Source organism: Mesoplodon bidens (genome assembly GCF_964165515.1).
Source record: "Mesoplodon bidens genome assembly, chromosome: 18".
NCBI classification, from domain to species: Eukaryota; Metazoa; Chordata; class Mammalia; order Artiodactyla; family Ziphiidae; genus Mesoplodon; species Mesoplodon bidens.
In genome coordinates, this window is record NC_138175.1 from 2,472,793 (window position 1) to 2,492,036 (window position 19,244).

The 19,244-nt window shown below is 42.7% G+C and overlaps 1 protein-coding gene across 1 annotated transcript in view; it reads left to right on the forward strand.

The window, feature by feature from the left end:
* Window positions 1-19,244, forward strand: part of KLHDC4 (kelch domain containing 4) — a 58,809-nt gene that overhangs the window by 20,607 nt on the left and 18,958 nt on the right. Inside the window, exon 7 of the mRNA XM_081216130.1 lies at window positions 18,812-18,904. Within this exon, the coding sequence (XP_081072256.1) occupies window positions 18,812-18,904 (93 nt within the window). The remainder of the gene's footprint in view (window positions 1-18,811; window positions 18,905-19,244) is intronic.

Below are 19,244 nucleotides of genomic sequence, written 5' to 3' on the forward strand. Positions count from 1 at the left end.
AAGAAAAGGTTATATAACAGTAAAGGCCAGCAGAGGCAGACTTAAATCCGTATGTGGTATATGTAGTCCCTTTGTTGGCTTTTAAGCAGGTTTTTCTCGTGGGAGGGCAGGGTGATTGGTTCCCATGCATCTGCTCTGTCTTTCATTTTTGCCCTTCTCCTGTTTCACGTGTTTCATCTGTGACACGTTTACAACGAGCAGAGCCTCAGGAGTCTTTATGGTCTTCCTTTATGCACGTCCTCCATTCTTGCAACATTTAATTGACATCATAGCAGTTTGAAAATGAGAGGAAAGTTCGTAGAGTTACTAACGTCAAGAAGACCAAAGCTTAAATGTCAGCACAGCCTCCTGATTTACATTGGACGAGTATGACCAACTTTAACAGATGTTTTGAGATTCCCTGCAGTGTCTGTCTCCAGTGGGACGTGCCTGCACAACTGACCTGATTAAAAAAAAAGAAAAAAGGCCTGATTTGGTGACACAGATTCTGTCTACTAATCGTGTGTTTATTTTTATACCATACACAGCCTGTCTCCCCATCCCCCGCTGCATCTCCTCCAGGAGGTCGGGGAGGAGAGCGGGCTGTGTTTAAGTGTGTGTGCACCTGTGTGAGTCTGAGGGCAGTTCGACACCAAAGGCAGGACTCAGCATCTGCCCGCCTGCCCAGTCTCTCACAGTGCAGACTCCAGTATGGTAGGTTTATTATTATATAAACACTCCACAAATGGTTTCATTACTAAGAGTAATAGTTAAAGTAAAAGGACACAGTTTGATAGGCTGCCTGGATTCTAGAGACTGCTACTAGTTATTCTGTGCAATGTGAGTAAATACTTACTAAGCCCCAAATTTGTTGTTTAGTGGTGCTTGGAAAAGTGGGGCTGAATTCTGAAGGTGCCCTGGTTGATGAAGGGAGAGATGCTCTTGCCTGCGTTTCCTGCTCTGGCCACATCGGAACCATTCTTGGAGGAGGGCCCTTTCCTTTTCTGAGGATGGGCCCCTAGACTAAGTTCCCCGTCAGGTCAGCCTGTGTGGCCTTGAATCTCTGGGATGGTGAGAGAAATTTTTCCTTTGCTCAGTAAATATCTCGGGAACAGCATGGTACTATGGTGTATCTTTTGTAAGGTGTAAACTTTCAAATAACTCAGGGAAGCATTTGCATACTGAGTGCTTAACACTCTGTTTGTACCCGAAGCCCATGGAGCTATTAGACGCGTGTGCATCTTCTGTAAATGTCACCACGGCAGCTGGCTGGAAGGGGCCTGGGTGATGCCGAGTGGCAATGTGCCCTGCCGCAGCGCTGCTCTGCACGCAGCTTGGATGCGCTGGAAAGCACTCACTCCCACGACAGTACACATGTATTTTTGCGCTGCTTATGGAGCTGGCTGGGTAGGACATGCTAATTTTTTAAGACTCCACATTTAGGAGTGACGGCCGTTGAAAAGTGCCTGTTGGAGATTCAAATATAAACAGGCTTTTTCGGGCGGCTTTATTTTCTAAAGGGGTATATGGAGTCTTTTTATAGAAAAAATTTCCCTTTTCGGTTACAAAACACAGCGGTACTTGGCTGCTGCCACAGAAAGTTAACTGAGTCCTTGATGCCTGGCTCACCAGAGGACAGAACGCCCATAGATCTGCGGCCAGAGGCTGCGGGGGGCCCTCACCTGGCCACCTCGGCTCCGGGGACTCACCTAGAGGTCACTTGGCTCGCTGGCGCTGTTTCCATAGGTCACTGGGCCATTACATTCACGGTTACTGGAGTAACATTGGGAGCGTTTGGGGCTCTCCTGTGTACCTTTTTTTGAAGTAGAATTGGAAACAAACCTATTAGTTTTTGAAAGAAAACCTGTTTCCCAGGTTGTACTTGTAAACTATTGCAGCAGACAGTTTCTCGGAAGGGGGGTTTGCTGCTTGCCCAGCACAGTGGTGGTCTTCTCATTCACCTTCTCTGTGGTGCAGCTATACACTGTGGCTTGTCTCCTCGGCACCCAGTCCCGGGACAGGGAAAAGTCGTGCCAGCCGCTTCAGCCTGTGGAGTGGGGCCAGCTCCAAGGAGAGCACTGCTCTCACCATGCAGAGTGCACAGGCAGGGTCAGTGCCCGGTGCCGGTGTGAACCTGTGGTGGTGATGTCGTGGCGTGCTGCAGTCCCTCCTTCTGAACCTGTCCATCTGGGATTTTTATCATGAATTTGGAAAAGAAAACATGCTTACTAGATTTGTGGGTGATAAACAGCTGGGAAAGGACTTCCCGGTGGCACAGTGGTTAAGAATCCACCTGCCAATGCAGGGGACACGGGTTCGATCCCTGGTCTGGGAAGTTCCCACATGCTGTGGAGCAACTAAGCCCGTGCGCGTAGAGCCCGTGCTCTGCAACAAGAGAAGCCACCGCAATGAGAAGCACGTGTACCGCAAGGAAGAGTAGCCCCCGCTCACCGCAACTAGAGAAAGCCTGTGCGCAGCAATGAAGACCCAACACAGCCAAAAATAAATAAATAAATAAATAATAAATAAAATTTTTAAAAAAGCTAGGAAGAAAAGCAAATAAATTCGTTGGCAGTTCAGCATCCAAAATTATCTTTGTGGACCAAATCTAGCAAGATGAAATTGAAGTGGGATAAGTTTTCCTTGTAGGTTGCATATAAATGTAGCATTTAAAGAAGCTGCCCTTGCTAGTAGAAGAGAAGTATTTAGTAAGTTGAAACGCCGGTAGTCATCTCCATATGGTGAGGCTACTCCAAGGCTGATGCTTAAAGATCAGATTAGCAGGATATAGTCTTCAGGAATAGGAACTGGAAATTTTTGGTTGACTTTCCATGGATGAGTACCATGGTTGGTTTGAATGACACATTAAAAGGGCAGTTAATAAGCTGAGGGCATTAGGAGAGAGAGACTAGGATGATGAAGCATTTCAAGAAAGGTGAGAATTTTCTAGGTTGGAATAAGGGAAGATCCTGGAGGTCCTCATAGCAGTGTGTGATGAAATGTTTATCTGAGATTTGCTAGTGGGGAGACGCTGGGTTGGGCAGCTCAAGCTTCTCTTTCATTTTGAGAGTCTTTGTGTTGTATTTTTTTTAGGGCACCTGGTTTGGGGGAAAGCTTTGTGGAAATAAATGGAGAATAATGCCTTGTATAGAGAAGTACTGGACTGGGCAGCTCAGGTTGTAACCATCTTTTGCAGCCTTGACTTCATGGTTGGATTGTGTAGGTGGGAGAGCCAGATTGAGATAGTACCAGCGCAAAACAGGGTGAGCAGAGGTACCTGGTGAGTGTGCCCGGGTGACCACGTCAGCTCTTTTTACATCAGGTTGTTTCCTTACTGTTGAGTTTTAAGAGTTGTTTGTATATTTTGGATAATAGTCCTTTATCAGATGTGTTTTTTGCAAATATTTTCTCCCAGACTGTGACTTTTAATTCTCTTGATACTATCTTCCGCAGAGCAGAAGTTTTAAATTTATAGGTCCAGCTTATCTATCAGTTACTTTACATGTAGGCCTGTGATCCATTTTGAGTATTTTTTGCGAAAGGTCTGTGTTCAGGTTCATTCTTTTGCACGTGGATGTTCAGTTGTTCCGACACCATTTGTTGAAGAGACTGTCTTTGCTCCATTGTATTGCCTTCTTTGCTCTTTTGTCAGAGATCAGTTGACTACATTTATGGAACTCTGTTTCTGGGCTGTCTCTTCTCTTCCATTGATCTCCCTGTTTACTCTTTCACCAACACCACACTGTCATGATTACTGTAGCTTTATAGTAAGTCTTGAAGTCAGGTAACATCAGTCCTCCAACTTTGTTCTTCTCCAATATTGTGTTGACTCTTCTGTGTCTTTTGGCTTTCCATTTGAACTTTAGAATTCGTGTGTTGATATCAGTGAAATAATTTACTGGGATTTTGATTGGGACTGTTGAATCTATAGATCAAGTTGGGAAGTACTGACACCTTGACAATACTGAGTCTTCTTATCCATGAACGTGGAATGTCCCTCCATTTACCTAGTTCTTCTTTGATTTTCTTCATCAGAATTTTGCAGTTTTCCCCATATAGATTTTATGTATATTTTGTTAGGTTCATACCTAACATAGTATTTCATGTTGTAGTGCTAATGTAAACAATACTGCTTTTAATTTCAAATTTCACTTGTTCATTGTTGGTTTATAAGAAAGCAATTGACTTTTGCATATTAACTTTGTTGCCTACAACCTTGCTATAAATGCTTACTAATTCCAGTTTTCATGTCAGTTCTTGAGGATTTTCCACATAGATGATCATGTCATTTGTGAACAAAGAGAGTTTTTATGTTTCTTCCCAACGTGTATACATTTTATTTCCATTTCTTGCCGTATTGCATTAGCAAGAACTTTTCAGTACGAAGTTGAAAAGGAGTGGTAAGAGAGAATATCCTTACTATGTACCTGCTGTTAGTGGGAAAGCCTCAAGTTTCTCATCGTTAAGTATGACTTTAGCTGTAGTTTTTTTGGTAGATCTTTATCAAGTTGGAAAAGTTCCCCTTTATTCCAAGTTTACTGAGTATTTATCATGAATGGGTATTAGATTTAGTCAAATGCTTTTTTTCAACTGTTGATATGATCATGTGATGTTTCTTTTTTAGTCTGTCAAATGTGATGGATTATATTGATTTTCAAACCTCGAACCAGCCTTGCAATACCCGGGATAAATTCCACATGGTCATAGTGTATACTTCTTTTTATATTGTTTGGATTCAATTTGCTAATATTTTGTTGAGGATTTTTGCATTTATGTTCACAAGAGATATTGGCCTATAGTTTTCTTATAACGTCTTTGTCTGGTTTTGTCATTAGGGTAATGCTGGATAGAGGATAGAAGCTATCCTCAGAGAGATTGTAGAGGATTGGTATAATTTCTTCCTTAAATGTTTGGTAGATTTCACCAGTGAACCCTTCTGGGCCTTGTGGTTTCTGTTTTGGAAGGTTATTAATTATTGATTACTTTTACTTAATAGATATAGGTCTATTCAGATTGTTTATTTTTCGTGTGGGTTTTGACACACAATTGTTTGAAGGAGGTCCACTTCATGTAGGTCCATTTCATACAGGCTATCAAATTTGTGGGCATAGAATTGTTCACAGTATTCTTTTATTTTCATTTTAATTTCCATGTGATCTGTAGTGATGTCCCCTCTTTCATTTCTTTTTTTAATAAATTTATAAATTAATTAATTTATTTATTTATGGCTGCGTTGGGTCTTTGGTTTTTTTTTTTAAATTTATTTATTTTTTGGCTGTGTTGGGTCTGCGTTGTTGCGCGCAGGCTTTCTCTAGTTGCGACAAGTAGCCGTGCGTGGGCTTCTCATTGTGGTGGCTTCTTGTGTGGAGCACAGGCTCTACGCATGCGGGCTTCAGTAGTTGTGGCTCACGGGCGCTAGAGCACAGGCTCAGTAGTTGTGGCGCATGGACTTAGTTGCTCCGCGGCATGTGGAATCTTCCTGGACCAGGGCTCGAACCCATGTCCCCTGCATGGGCAGGCGGATTCTTAACCACTGCACCACCAGGGAAGCCCTCATTTCTGATATTAGTACTTTGGATCCTGTCTCTTTTTTTCTTAACTTGGCTAGGGATTTATTGATTTTATCAGTCTTTTCAAAGAACCTGCTTTTCGTTTTGTTCATTTTTTCTCTACTCATTTCCTGTTTTCAATTTCATTAATTTCTGCTATAATTCTCTTTTTTTCTTCTGCTTACTTTGGGTTTAATTTCCTCTTCTTTCTCTAGTTTCCTACGGTGGAAACTTAGATGATTGATTTTAGATCTTCTTATATGTGCATTCAACCCTATAAGTTTCCCTTTAAGCACTGCTTTCACTGCATCCCACAAATTTTGGTAAGTTGTCTTTTCATTTCCATCTGACTTAAAATATTTTAAAATTTCCCTTGATAATTCATCTTTGGCCCATGTGTTATTTAGAAGTGTGTTGTTTAATTTCTACCTTTTTTGGGATTTTCCAGTTTTTTTTTTGTTACTGATTTCTAGTTTAATTTTATCATGGTCTAAGAGTAGACATTATATGATTTCTATACTTTTAATGTTGTTACAATGTGTTTTATGACCCAGAATGGGGTCTGACTTGGTGAATGTTCTTTGTGAACTTGAGAAAAATGTGTGTTCTGCTGTTGTTGGATGAAGTAGTCTGTAGATGTCAGTTTTATCCACTTGATTGATGGTTGTTGAGTTCAACCATATCCTTACTGATTTCTGCTTGCTGTATCTTATCTGTCCATTTTTGAGAGGGGGGCATTGAATTCTCTAGCAATGATAATGGATTCATCTGTTTTTCCTTGCAATTCTGTTAATTTTTGCCTCACGTAGTTTGACACTCTGTTCTTAGGTGCATACCTGTTAAGAATTGTTATGTATTCTTAGAGGATTGACTCCTTTATCGCTATGTAATGCCCCTTTTATCCCTGACAGCTTTCCTTGCTTTAAAGTCTGCCCCATCTGAAATTAATATAGCTACTGTTACTTTCCTTTGATCATTGTTAGCATGGCATATCTTTCTTCATCCATTTCCTTTTTAAAAAAAATTTATTTATTTTAATTTATTTATTTTTGGCTGCATTGGGTCTTTGTTGCTGTGTGCAGGCTTCCTCTAGTTGTGGCAAGTGGGGGTTGCTCAGTAGCTGTGGCTCACGGGCTCTAGAGCGCAGGCTCAGTAGTTGTGGCCCATGGGCTTAGCTGCTCCGCGGCATGTGGGATCTTCCCAGACCAGGGCTCGAACCCATGTCCCCTGCATTGGCAGGTGGACACCAGGGAAGTCCCCATTCCAGTTACTTTTAATCCATATGTCTTTATAGTTAAAGTGGGTTTCTTGTAGATAACATGTAATTGGGTCTTGTGTTTTGATCCACTCTGATAGTCTCTGTGTTTTAATTGGTGCATTTAAACCGTTGACATTCAAAGTGATTACTGATACAGTATCTACCACGTTTGTTATAGTTTTCTGTTTGTTGCCCTTGTTATTTGTTCCTGTTTTTATCCTCCACTGTTTTTTTTTGCCTTTTGTGGTTTTAATAGAGCATTTTGTAATTCCATTTTTTCTCCTTAGCATATCAGTTATACTTCTTTTTTTACTTTTTTAAGTGGTTGCCCAATAGTTTGCAATATACATTTATAACTAATCCAAGTCCACTTTCAGATAACACTATACTGCTCCACAGGTGGTGTGAGTACCTTGCAAGAACAAGATAATCCTAATTTCTTTTTCCAATCCCTTGTATCATTGTGTCATTCATTTCACTTATATGTACATATATGTGAGTATATATACATACACAAATATATATTCCTTAGAGGCATATACATGTGTACACACACGCACACAGGCACAAAAGCAAACATAACCGAATACATTGTTGCCATTATTATTTTAAACAAACTGTTACCTGTTTGATCAGTTAAGTTTCTGAGCTATATTGTTTTCCTTTTCTCTAAAGAACTTCCTTAAACATTTCTTGTAAGGCAGGTCTACTGGCAACAAATTCTCTCAATTTTTATTTGTCTCATAAAGGCTTTATTTCTCCTTCACTTTTGACGGATACTTTCATAGAGTACAGAATTCTAGGTGATGGGGTTTTTTCTCTCAGCTTTAAATATTTCCAGTCTCTTCCTGCTTGCATGGATTCTGGGGAGTAGTTGGATGTAATTGTTATCTGTGTTCCTCTATAGGTGAGGTGTTTTTTCCCTTGGTTTCTTTCAGGATACTTTCTTTATCTTTCATTTTCTATAATTAAAAATGATATACCAAGGTGTAGTTTTTGGCATTTATCCTGCTTGGCATCCTCTGAGCCTCCTGGGTCTGTAGTTTGGTGTCTGAATTTAATTTGGGGGAGATTCTCAATAAGTGTTATTTCAAATATTTCTTCTGTTCCTTGTTCACTTCTCCTTCTGATAGTCCCATTACATGTACATTACACCTTGTGTAGTTGTCCCACAGTCCTTGGATATTCTGTTCTTTTTTTTCCCCCAGTCTTTTTCTCCTTGCTTTTTGGTTTTCAAAGATTCTATTGAGATAATCCTCTAGCTTGGTAATTCTTTCCTCAGCTGTGTCCAGTCTAACTACAAGCCCATCAAAGCCATTCTTCATTTCTATCACTGTGGTTTTCATGTCTAGGCTTTCTTTTTGGTTCTTCCTTAGGACTTCCATCTCTGCTTACATTGCCCATCTGTCCTTGCATGCTGTCTACTTTGTCCATTTGAGCCCTTAGCATATTAAACATAGTTGTTTCAAATTTCTGGTCTGAGAATTCCAGCATTCCTGCCATGTCTGGTTCTGACACTTGTCTCTTCAAATTGTGTTATTTGCTTTTAGTATGCCTTGTAATTTTTTCTCGATTGTGGGACATGATGTATCTGTTAAAGGAACTGCTGTAAATAGGTCGCTGGTGACGAGGGGGGAGGGGACACGTTCGCTAGTCGTTTGATTGGGTTTAGGTCTTCTAGTGAAGCCTGTGCCTCTGGACCATGAACTTCTCCAGTGTTCCTCAGTTTTTTCCATCCCCTTAGGTGGGACAGGGTGCCTAGAGTGGGCTGGAGTTGGGTATTTCTCTTCCCCCAGGTCATTTTGGCTCTGATAATACACAGCAGCTTAGGCTGTGGTTAACTAGTTTCCCTCGAGGGCCGGCCTTGTTAAGAACAGGGCTCTGTTGTCTCTCGAAGTGGTTGCTTTTCCTCTCCCCCTGCCAGAAGCACGAGGGGGTTTTTCTCTGATATTTACTGTGGGACTTGGGTCGAGCCCCTGGAGGTAAATCTTACAATATTGCGGGTACCCCAGTGGTGAGGTCCACTTGGAGCTTTCCACTCTCAGAGCTGTCTGCACTGAGCCTCCAGCTGAACTAGGGTTTCTACCCTAGTTTCCACCCCAGCACTGGTTCCTTCCGGGGTTTCTGCTTGTGTGTGTCCCCCCCTGCCCTGAGCACAACACTGTGTCCCTGCCCGTCTCTCCAGTCTGTGGGCAGCAGTGTTCCCTGTGTCCTCACCTCTCTTACAGATCAAGAACTGTGGATTTTTCAGTCTGTTTAGCTTTTTATAGGACAGAGAAGCAACTTCCATGCTCCTTATATGCTGAACCAGAAGCTGGGAAGTCCCTTTTCCTGGTTTTTTATTGCTGTGTATTTTTATATCCGTTTTATTGAGATACAGTTACATTCTATAAAATGTGTACCTTTTATGTGTACAGTTAGATGAATTTCAGCAACTATATATACCTGTGTAGCCACCCCCATACCCGAGGCAGAACATTCCATCACCCTGCAACGTTCCTTTCTGCCCCTTTGCAGTCAGTTCTCTCCTAAGCTCGGGCCCCAGGCAGCTGCAGTCACCAGGGATTCATTTTGCCTTTTTAGAATCTCATACACGTGGAATCACCCAGTCCGCGCTCCTCCGTCTCCCTGCTTCCCTTGTCCGTGGTGTATTTGAGACCGTGCACGTCGTGGTGTGTGTCAGTAGATGGCTCCTTTCCATGGCCGACGCGTGTTCTGTCTGATGCACACACCACACACCTTGTGTATCTGTGTACTCGGAGCACTCTCCACCGCTTCCAGCTTTGGACAGCCACTAGTAAAACTTCTCTGAACACGTGGAGGTGTTTGTGTGCACCTGTGTTCTCACTTCTCTTGAGTAAATGTCTGGTGTCACGTTGCTAGGTTGTGTGCTGAGTCTGTGTGTGGCAGTTGTGAGAAGCTGTTGTCCCGTTTTCACCCTCCCCACAGCAGAGAGGGGGAGGGGGAGCGAGCTCAGTGCTTCCTGGCCTCACAGCTCTGGGTGCCATCTTTTGTCTCAGGCCCCCCGGGGGTGCAGGGAGGAGCTCACTTGTGGTATTAAACAGCTGACATCTAATGACCTTGACCACGTTTCATATTTTTGTTAGTCGTTTGTATCTCTCTATATAATTTTTCTATCTTTTGTGAATTTTGTTTTCATCTCTCTTGTGAACTTTCTGTTCAGATCTTTTGCCTGTGTTTTTATTGGGTTGTTTATCTTACTGATAAGGTAGTAAGGGTTCTTTATATATTCTGGATACAGGTCACTTGCAAATGTATATTTGCAAATACTTCTCCCAGTCCATCACTTGCCTTTTTTATTTTTTAATGGTTTATTTTGAAGAGCTGAAGATTTTTGTTTTGATGGAGTCCAGTTTGTTAGCTTCTCTCTATATCTACGCCAGGGTTATAGAGATTTTCTCCGAGTTTATAATAGTTAGTTATACTCAGGATGGTTTTGGTAGCTTGTGGTCAAATTTGATGGTACCCAGTAAGTGCTTACAGAATAAATTGGTGTAAAACTTCGTTCTTTTTTATTTTTAATTTAATTTTTCTTTTATAGTGGAGTATAGTTGATTTACAATGTTGTGTTAGTTTCAGGTGTCCAGCCAAGTGATTCAGTTATACATATACATATATCCATTCTTTTTCAGATTCTTTTCCTGTATAGGTTATTACAGAATATTGAGTAGAGTTTCCTGTGCTATACAGTAGGTCCTTGTTGATTATCTATTTTACATATAGTAGTGTATATATGTTAATTGCAAACTCCTAATTTATCCCTCCCCCCTCCACGTTTCCCCTTTGGTAACCATCACTTTTTTTTTGAAGTCTGTGAGTCTGTTTCTGCTTTGTAGATAAGTTCATTTGTATTATTATATTTTTAGATTCCACATATAAGTGATATCATATGATATTTGTCCTTGTCTGACTTACTTCACTTAGTATGATAATCTCTATGTCCATCCATGTTGCTGCAACTGGCATTATTTTATTTTTTACGGCTGAGTAATATTCTATTGTATATACATACCACATCTTCTTTATCCATTTCTCTGTCAGTGGATTTTTAGGTTGCTTCCATGTCCTGGCTATTGTAAATAGAGCTGCAGTGAACGCTGGGGGTGCATGTATCTTTTTGAATTATTGTTTTCTTTGGATATATGCCCAGGAGTGGGATTGCTGGGTCATATGGTAGCTCTATTTTCAGCTTTTTGAGGAACTTCCATACTGTTCTCCATAGTGGCTGCACCAATTTACATTCCCACCAACAGTGTAGGAGGGTTCCCTTTTCCCCACACGCTCTCCAGCATTCATTCTTTGTAGATATTTTGATGATGGCCATCTGGCAGGTGTGAGGTGTACCTCATTGTAGTTTTGATTTTCATTTCTCTAGTAATTAATGATGTTGAGCATCTGTTCATGTGCTTTTTGGCCATCTGTTTGTCTTCTTTGGAGAAATGTCTGTTTAGGTCTTCTGCACATATTTTTTTTTTTTGTGGTACGCGGGCCTCTCACTGTTGTGGCCTCTCATGTTATGGAGCACAGGCTCCGGACGTGCAGGCTCAGCGGCCATGGCTCACGGGCCTAGCTGCTCCGCGGCATGTGGGATCCTCCTGGACCGGGGCATGAACCCGTGTCCCCTGCATCGGCAGGTGGACTCTCAACCACTGTGCCACCAGGGACGCCCCTTCTGCCCATTTTTTGATTGGGTTTTTTTTTTTTTTTTTTTTGATATTGAGCTGCATGAGCTGTGTATATATTTTGGAGATTAATCCCTTGTCAGTCACTTCATTTGCAAATGTTTTCTCCCATTCTGTGGGTTGTCTTTTTGTTTTTTATGGTTTCCTTTGCTGTGCAAAAGCTTTTAAGTTTCATTAGGTCACATTTGTTTATTTGTTTATTTTTGTTTTTATTTTCATTACTCTCTAGGAGGTGGATCCAAAAAAAATATTGCTGTGATTTATGTCAGAGTGTTCTTCCTATGTTTTCCTCTAAGAGTTTTATCATATCCAGCCTTACACTAGGTCTTTAATGCATTTTGAGTTTATTTTTGTGTACGGTGTTAGAGAATGTTCTCATTTCATTCTTTTACATGTAGTTGCCTAGTTTTCCTAAACCACTTATTGAAGAGACTGTCTTTTCTCCATTGTATATTCTTGCCTCCTTTGTCATAGATTAATTGATCATAGGTGTATGGGTTTATTTTGGGGCTTTCTATCTTGTCCCATTGATCTATATTTCTGTTTTTGTGCCAGTACCATACTGTTTTGATTACTGTAGCTTTGTAGCATAGTGGGAAGTCGGGATCTGATTCCTCCAGCTCCGTTTTTTTTTCTCAGGATTGCTTTGGCTATTTAGGGTCTTCTGTGTCTCCATAGAAATTAAAAAAAAATTTTTTTCTAGTTCTGTGAAAAATACCATTGGTAATTTGATAGGGATTGCCCTGAATCTGTAGATTGCTTTGGGTAGTATAGTCATTTTGACAGTGTTGATTCTTCTAGTCCAAGAACATGGTATATCTTTCCATCTGTTTGTGTCATCTTTGATTTCTTTCATCAGTGTCTTATAGTTTTCTGGGTACGGGTCTTTTTTCCTCCTTAGGTAGGTTTATTCCTAGGTATTTTGTTCTTTTTCATGCAATGGTAAATGGGATTGTTTTCTTAATTTCTCTTTCTGATCTTTCATTGTTAGTGTATAGGAATGCAAGAGATTTCTGTGCATTAATTTTGTGTCCTGGAACTTTTCCAAATTCATTGATGAGCTCTAGTAGTTTTCTGGTAGCATCTTCAGGATTTTCTATGTATAGTATCATGTCATCTGCAAACAGTGACAGTTTTACTTCTTCTTTTCCAATTTGAATTCTTTTTATTTCTTTTTCTTCTTTGATTGCCATGGCTAGCATTCCAAAACTATGTTGAATAAAAGTGGTGAGAGTGGACATCTTTGTCTTGTTCCTGATATTAGAGGAAATGCTTTCAACTTTTCACCATTGAGAATGATGTTTGCTGTGGGTTGGTCATCTATGAACTATGGCCTTTATTATGTTGAGGTACATTCCCTCTTTGCCCACTTTCTGGACAGTTTTTAACATTACTGGGTGTTGAACTTAGTCAAAAGCTTTTTCTGCATCTATTGAGATGACCATATGGTTTTTATTTTTCACTTTGTTAATGTGCATCATACTGGTTGATTTGCATATATTGAAGAATTCTTGCATCCCTGGGATAAATGCCACTTGATCATGGTGTATGATCCTTTTAATGTATTGTTGTATTTGGTTTGCTAGTATTCTGTTGAGAATTTTTGTGTCTGTGTTCATCAGTGATATTGGCCTGTAATTTTCTTTTTTTGTGGGTTTTTTTTTTTTTTTTTTTTTTTTTTTGCGGTACGCGGGCCTCTCACTGTTGTGGCCTCTCCCCTTGCGGAGCACAGGCTCCGGATGCGCAGGCTCAGCGGCCATGGCTCACGGGCCCAGCCGCTCCGCGGCATATGGGATCCTCCCGGACCGGGGCACGAACCCGTATCCCCTGCATCGGCAGGCGGACTCTCAACCACTGCGCCACCAGGGAGGCCCTTTTTGTGGTATTTTTGTCTGGTTTTGGTATCAGGGTGATGGTGGACTCATAGAATGATTTTGGGAATGTTTCTTCCTCTGCAGTTTTTGGGAAGAGTTTCAGAAGGATAGGTGTTAACTCTTCTCTAAATGTTTGATAGAATTCGTCTGTGAGGCCATCTGGTCCTGGACTTTTGTTTGTCGGAAGTTTTTTAGTCACAGTTTCAATTACAGTACTTGTGCTTGGTCTGTTCATATTTTCTATTTCTTCCTGATTCCATCTTGGAAGGTTGTACCTTTCTAAGAATTTGTCCCTTTCTTCTAGGTTGTCTATTTCATTGACATATAGTTGCTTGTAGTAGTCTCTTATGATCCTTTGTATTTCTGCAGTGTCAGTAGTAACTTCTCCTTTTTCATTTCTAATTTTATTGATTTGACCCCTCTCCCTTTTTTTCTTGATGAGTCTGGCTAAAGGTTTATCAATTTTATCTTTTCAAAGAACCAGCTTTTAGTTTCATTGATCTTTGCTATTGTTTTCTTTGTCTCTATTTTATTTATTTCTGCTCAGATCTTTATGATTTTTTTTTCTACTAACTTTGTGTTTCATTCTTCTTTCTCTAGTTGTTTTAGGTGTAAGTTAGGTTGTTTGAGATTTTTCTTGTTTCCTGAGGTAAGATTGTATTGCTGTAAACTTCCTTCTTAGAACTGCTTTTGCCACTGTCCCATAGGTTTTGGATTCCCGTGTTTTCATTGTCTTTTATCTCTAGTTGTTTATTTATTCACTCTTTGATTTATTCAATGATTCATTGGTTGTTTAATAACATGTTGTTTAGCCTCCACGTGTTTGTGTGTGTTTTTTTTTTAAGTTCTTTCTGTTATTGATTTCTAATCTCATAGTGTTGTGGTCGGAAAAGATGCTTGATATGATTTCAGTTTTCTTAAATTCACCAAGGCTTGCTTTGTGGCCCAGCATGTGACCTATCCTGGAGAATGTTCCATGTGCACTTGAGAAGAATGTGTATTCTGCTGCTTTTGGATGGTCTAATGTGTTACTTATGGCCTGTGTTTCCTTATTGATTTTCTGTCTGGATGATCTGTCCATTGATGTAAGTGGGGTGTTAAAGCCCCCTACTATTATTGTGTTACTGTCGATTTCTCCTTTTATGGCTGTTTGCATTTGCCTTACGTGTTGAGGTGCTCCTATGTTGGGTGTATATATATATTTACAATTGTTATATTTTCCTCTTGGATTTACCCCTTGATCGTTAGGTAGTGTCCTTCTTTGTTTCTTGTAACAGTCTTTATTTTAAAGTCTATTTTGTCTGATATGAGTATTGCTACTCCAGCTTTCTTTTGATTTCTATTTGCATGGAATACCTTTTTCCATCCCCTCGCTTTCAAACTGTATGTGTCCCTAGATCTGAAGTGGGTCTCTTGTAGACATGATATATATGGGTCTTGTTTTTGTATCCGTTCAGGCAGTCTTTGTCTTTTGTTTGGAGCATTTAAACCATTTCCATATAAGGTAATTCTCCATATGTATGTTCCTATTGCCATTTTGTTAATTCTTTTGGATTTGTTTTTGTAGGTCTTTTTTCTTCCCTTCTTTTGTTCTCTTGTGATTTGATGACTATCTTTAGTCTTGTGTTTGGATTGCTTTTTGTGTGTGTGTGTCTGTTGTGTCTATTGTAGATTTTTGGTTTGCGGTTCCCATGAGGTTTTGATAAAGCATTCTATATATTGAATATATACAAGATTGTTTTAAGTTGCTGGTCTCTTAATTTCAAATACATTTCCTGTATCCTGCATCTGTACTTTCGTCTCCTCACGATTGCTGGTTTTGATAGCATATTTGTGTGTGGGTGATTTCCTACCTTTTCTGTGTGTTTGCCTTTACTGGTGAGCTTTCCCATTCATAATTTTCTTTCTAGTTGTGGCCTTTTCTTTTCCACCTAGAGAAGTTCTTTTAGCATTTGTTGTAAAGCTGGTTTGGTGGTGCTGAATTATCTTAGCTTTTGCTTGTCTGTAAAACTTCCAATTTCTCTTTCGAATCTGAACGAGAGCCTTGCTGGGTCGAGTATTCTTGGTTGTAGCTTTTTCCCTTTCATTACTTTAAATGTATCATGCCACTCACTTCTGGCCTGCAGAGTTTCTGCTGAAGAAACCTTATGGGGATTCCCTTGTATGATACTTGTTGCTTTTCCCTTGTTGCTTTTATTATTTTCTCTTTGTCTTTAATTTTTGTCAGTTTCGTTAATATGTGTCTTGGCATGTTCCTCTTTGGGTTTATCCTGTATGGGACTCTCTGCACTTACTGGAATGGAGTGAGTATTTCCTTTCCCATGTTAGGGAAGTTTTCAGCTATAATCTGTTCAACTCTTTTCTCGGGCCCTTTCTCTCTCTCTTCTTCTAGGAGTCCTATATTGTGAATATTGATGTGTTTCATGTTGTCCCAAAGGTCTCTGAGGGTGTCCTCATTTCTTTTCATTCTTTTTTCTTTACTCTGGTCTGTGGCAGTACTTTCCACCACTCTGTCGTCCAGCTCGTTTATTCATTCTTCTGCCTCATTTATTCTGCTGTTGATTCTTTTCAGTGTATTTTTCATTTCAGTTATTGTGTTGTTCATCTGTTTGTTCTTTAAATCTTCTAGCTCTTTATTAAACATTTCTTGTATCTTCTCAGTCTGTGCTTCCATTCTTTTTCTGAGATCTTGGGCCATCTTTACTATAATTACTTTGAATTCTTTTTCAGATAGGTTGCCTATCTCCACTTCACTTAGTTGTTCTGGGTTTTTATCTTGTTCCTTCATCTGGCACATATTTCTTTGTCATCTCATTTTGTCTGACTTTCTGTGTTTGTGGTCTCCTTTCTGCAGGCTGCAGGATTATAGTTCCTCTTGTTTTTGGTGTCTGCCCTTGGTAGGTGAGGTTGGTCCTGGGCTTGTGCAGGCTTCCTGGTGGGAGGGACTGGAGCGAGCCCACTGGTGGGTGGAGCTGGGTCTTGTCCCTCTGGTGGACAGGCCCATGTCAGGGGGTGTGCTTAGAGGTGACTGTGAGCTCAGTACAACTTCAGGCAGCCTGTCTGCTGATGGGTGGGGCATTGTTTCCCCTGCTGGTTGTTTGGCCTGAGGCATCCCAGCACTAGAGCTTGCTGGTTGTTGGGTGGGTCCAGGTCTTGGTGCCAAAATGGTGACCTCCAGGAGAGCTCACGTTGATCATATTCCCTGGGGCCTCTGCCACCAGTGTCCTTGCCCCCGCTGTGAGCCGCAGCTGATCCCTGCCTCCCCAGGAGACCCTCCAAGAGCCGCAGGTAGGTCTATCCCAGGCTCCTGTGGAGTCACTACTTTGTGCTGGGTCCCATCGCACACGAAATCTTGTGTGTGCCCTCCAGGAGTGGAGTCTCTTGTTTCCCCCAGTCCTGTGGAGCTCCTGCACTCAAGCCCTGCTGGCCTTGAAAGCCAAGAGCTCTGGGGGCTCTTCCTCCTGAGGCCAGACCCTCAGGCTGGGGAGCCTGACGTGGGGCTCAAAATTCTCACTCCCGTGGGAGGACCTCTGCCATATAATTATTTTCCAGTTTGTTGGTCACCCACCTGGCGGGTATGGAATTTGATTATATTGTGAAAGTGCCCCTCCTACCATCTTGTTGTGGCTTCTTCTTTGTCTTTGGGTGTAAAATATCTTTTTTCGTAGGTTCCGGTCTTTTAAAAAAAATTTTGTTTGTTTGTTTGTTTACTTATGGCTCAGTTGGGTCTTTGTTGCTGCGCGCAGGCTTTCTCCAGTTGTGGTGAGTGGGGGCTACTCTTCTTCGCAGTGCACGGGCTTGTCATTGTGGTGGCTTCTCTTGTAGCGGAACATGGGCTCTAGGCGTGCGGGCTTCAGTAGTTGTGGCTCATGGGCTTTAGTAGTCGTGGCTCATGGGCTTCAGTAGTTGTGGCACGTGGGCGCAGTAGTTGTGGCTCGCGGGCTCTAGAACACAGGCTCAGTGGTTGTGGTGCACAGGCTTAGTTGCTCCACGGCATGTGGGATCTTCCCGGACCAGGGCCTGGACCCATGTCCCCTGCATTGGCAGGCAGATTCTTAACCACTGCACCACCAGGGAAGCCCTCCAGTCTTTTTTGTTGATAGTTGTTTAGCAGTTAGTTGTGATTTTGGTGTTTTCTTGAGAGGAGGTGAGCTCGATCCCCTACTCCACCACCTTGTCTGGCATTGAGGGGCTGCTTGTAGTCTGGATGCTTTGCCGCCCCTTTCCTCAGTGTATGCTGGACATTATCCCCTTGACATGGGGTGTACAGGTGCGGTGGCCTGTGCGCGCTCCTGGTATGGCGGGGGCAGCGATCAGCACCCGCTTGTTGGTCTCACCGCAGTGGCAGCGGCCCCTGAGCCTTTTGGACAGCGGGGGCAGTGATTGACCCCTGCTCCCAGTTCTCGTAGTGGCGGTGGCGGCCCGCATGCTCCCAAGAGGGCAGAGACAGTGATTGGCGCCTGCTGGTGGGTCTCTTGGTGGTGGTGGCCCATGCCCTCCTGAGACAGTGCAGGCAGCACTTGGCACCTCTTCATGGGTCTTGTGGTGGCAGTGGCAGCCCGTGCACTCCTGGGACAGCAGGGACAGCGCTTGGGACCTGCTCGCGGGCTTCGTGGTGGCGGCCCATGCACTCCGGGGACAGCGGGGGGCAGTGCTTCGGGTCTCCTTGTGTGTGTCTTAGCAGTGGCGATGGCCCATGCCCGCCTCTAGAGCCCATGACGGTGGTGGTGGCTCACGCCCAGCCCAGAGCTCGTGTAGGTGGTGTCCTGTTGACTGAGAGCACGTGCACAAGGAAGGAAGCTCTTATGGTGGTCCTGCTCCTCTCCTTACATGCCCCCCGACAATGGCGCCTTGCCTCTCTGACAGGCCCAGGCTTCTTCCGAGCACACCCTCAGCTGCCACAGTCCAGCCTCTTCAGGCTGTCTCTGTGTGCCAGCCCTGGTCCTCTCCCTGGGTCTGACCTCCGAAGCCCAAGCTTCAGCACCCAGCTGCCCCCCACACCTGTGGATGAGTGTCTCAGGCTGGGGACTGCAGGGCAGCTGTACCGACCGTCTGTGCAGGGCACTCTCCGTGTTGCCTTCCGCAAACTGGCTGTTACGCTCTCCTCGGAGGCTTCAAAGCTCCCCGTCTGTCTAGGATGATCTCCCTGACGATGAGTGGACTTCCCAGGGTGCAGGAACCTTTCCTCCTTCACAGCTCCCTCTCTGGGGTGTAGGTCCCGTCCCAACTCCTTTCACTTTTTTTTTCTTTTTCCTTTTGTTCTACCCAGTTACGTGGAGGTTTTCTTGTGCTCTCAGAAGTCTGAGGTCTTCTGCCAGCATTCTGTAGATGTTCCGTGTGAGCCGTTCCACGTGTAGATGGATTCTGGTGTGTTTGTGGGAGGAGGTGAGCTCCACCTCCTACTCTTCTGCCATCTGCCAAGCTCCCCTTTTTTTTGTTCAATTTTAGATCACCAGGCGGTCCTTCAGGACGGAGTGGACATCGGATGGTGGCCTGGAAGAGACAGTTAATCCTTTTTGGTGGCTTCCATGAGAGTACAAGGTCAGTACAAATAGGAGGATCATGTTTCCTGGAGCAGTGAGGAGTGGGCTCCTTATGTGAAGAACCATTCTGAATACACGTGGAAAATGTTGCCCATCCCTTAAAACCAGGGCCAGCGGCTTGGGCAGCTGCAGAGGAGGGCCCTGAGCTTGGTTTAATGCTCTGTTGTCACTGTCGTGGGATTCTTCATAATTACTGAACAGAGGTTCCCACAGTTTTATTTTGCACCAAGGCCTGCAAGTAATGTGGCCAATCCCATCTAAGATGGGCTCTCAAACTTCAGCCTGTTGAGAATCCTCTGAAAGGCTTGTTCAGACTCTGATTTGTGACTCCACTGGCC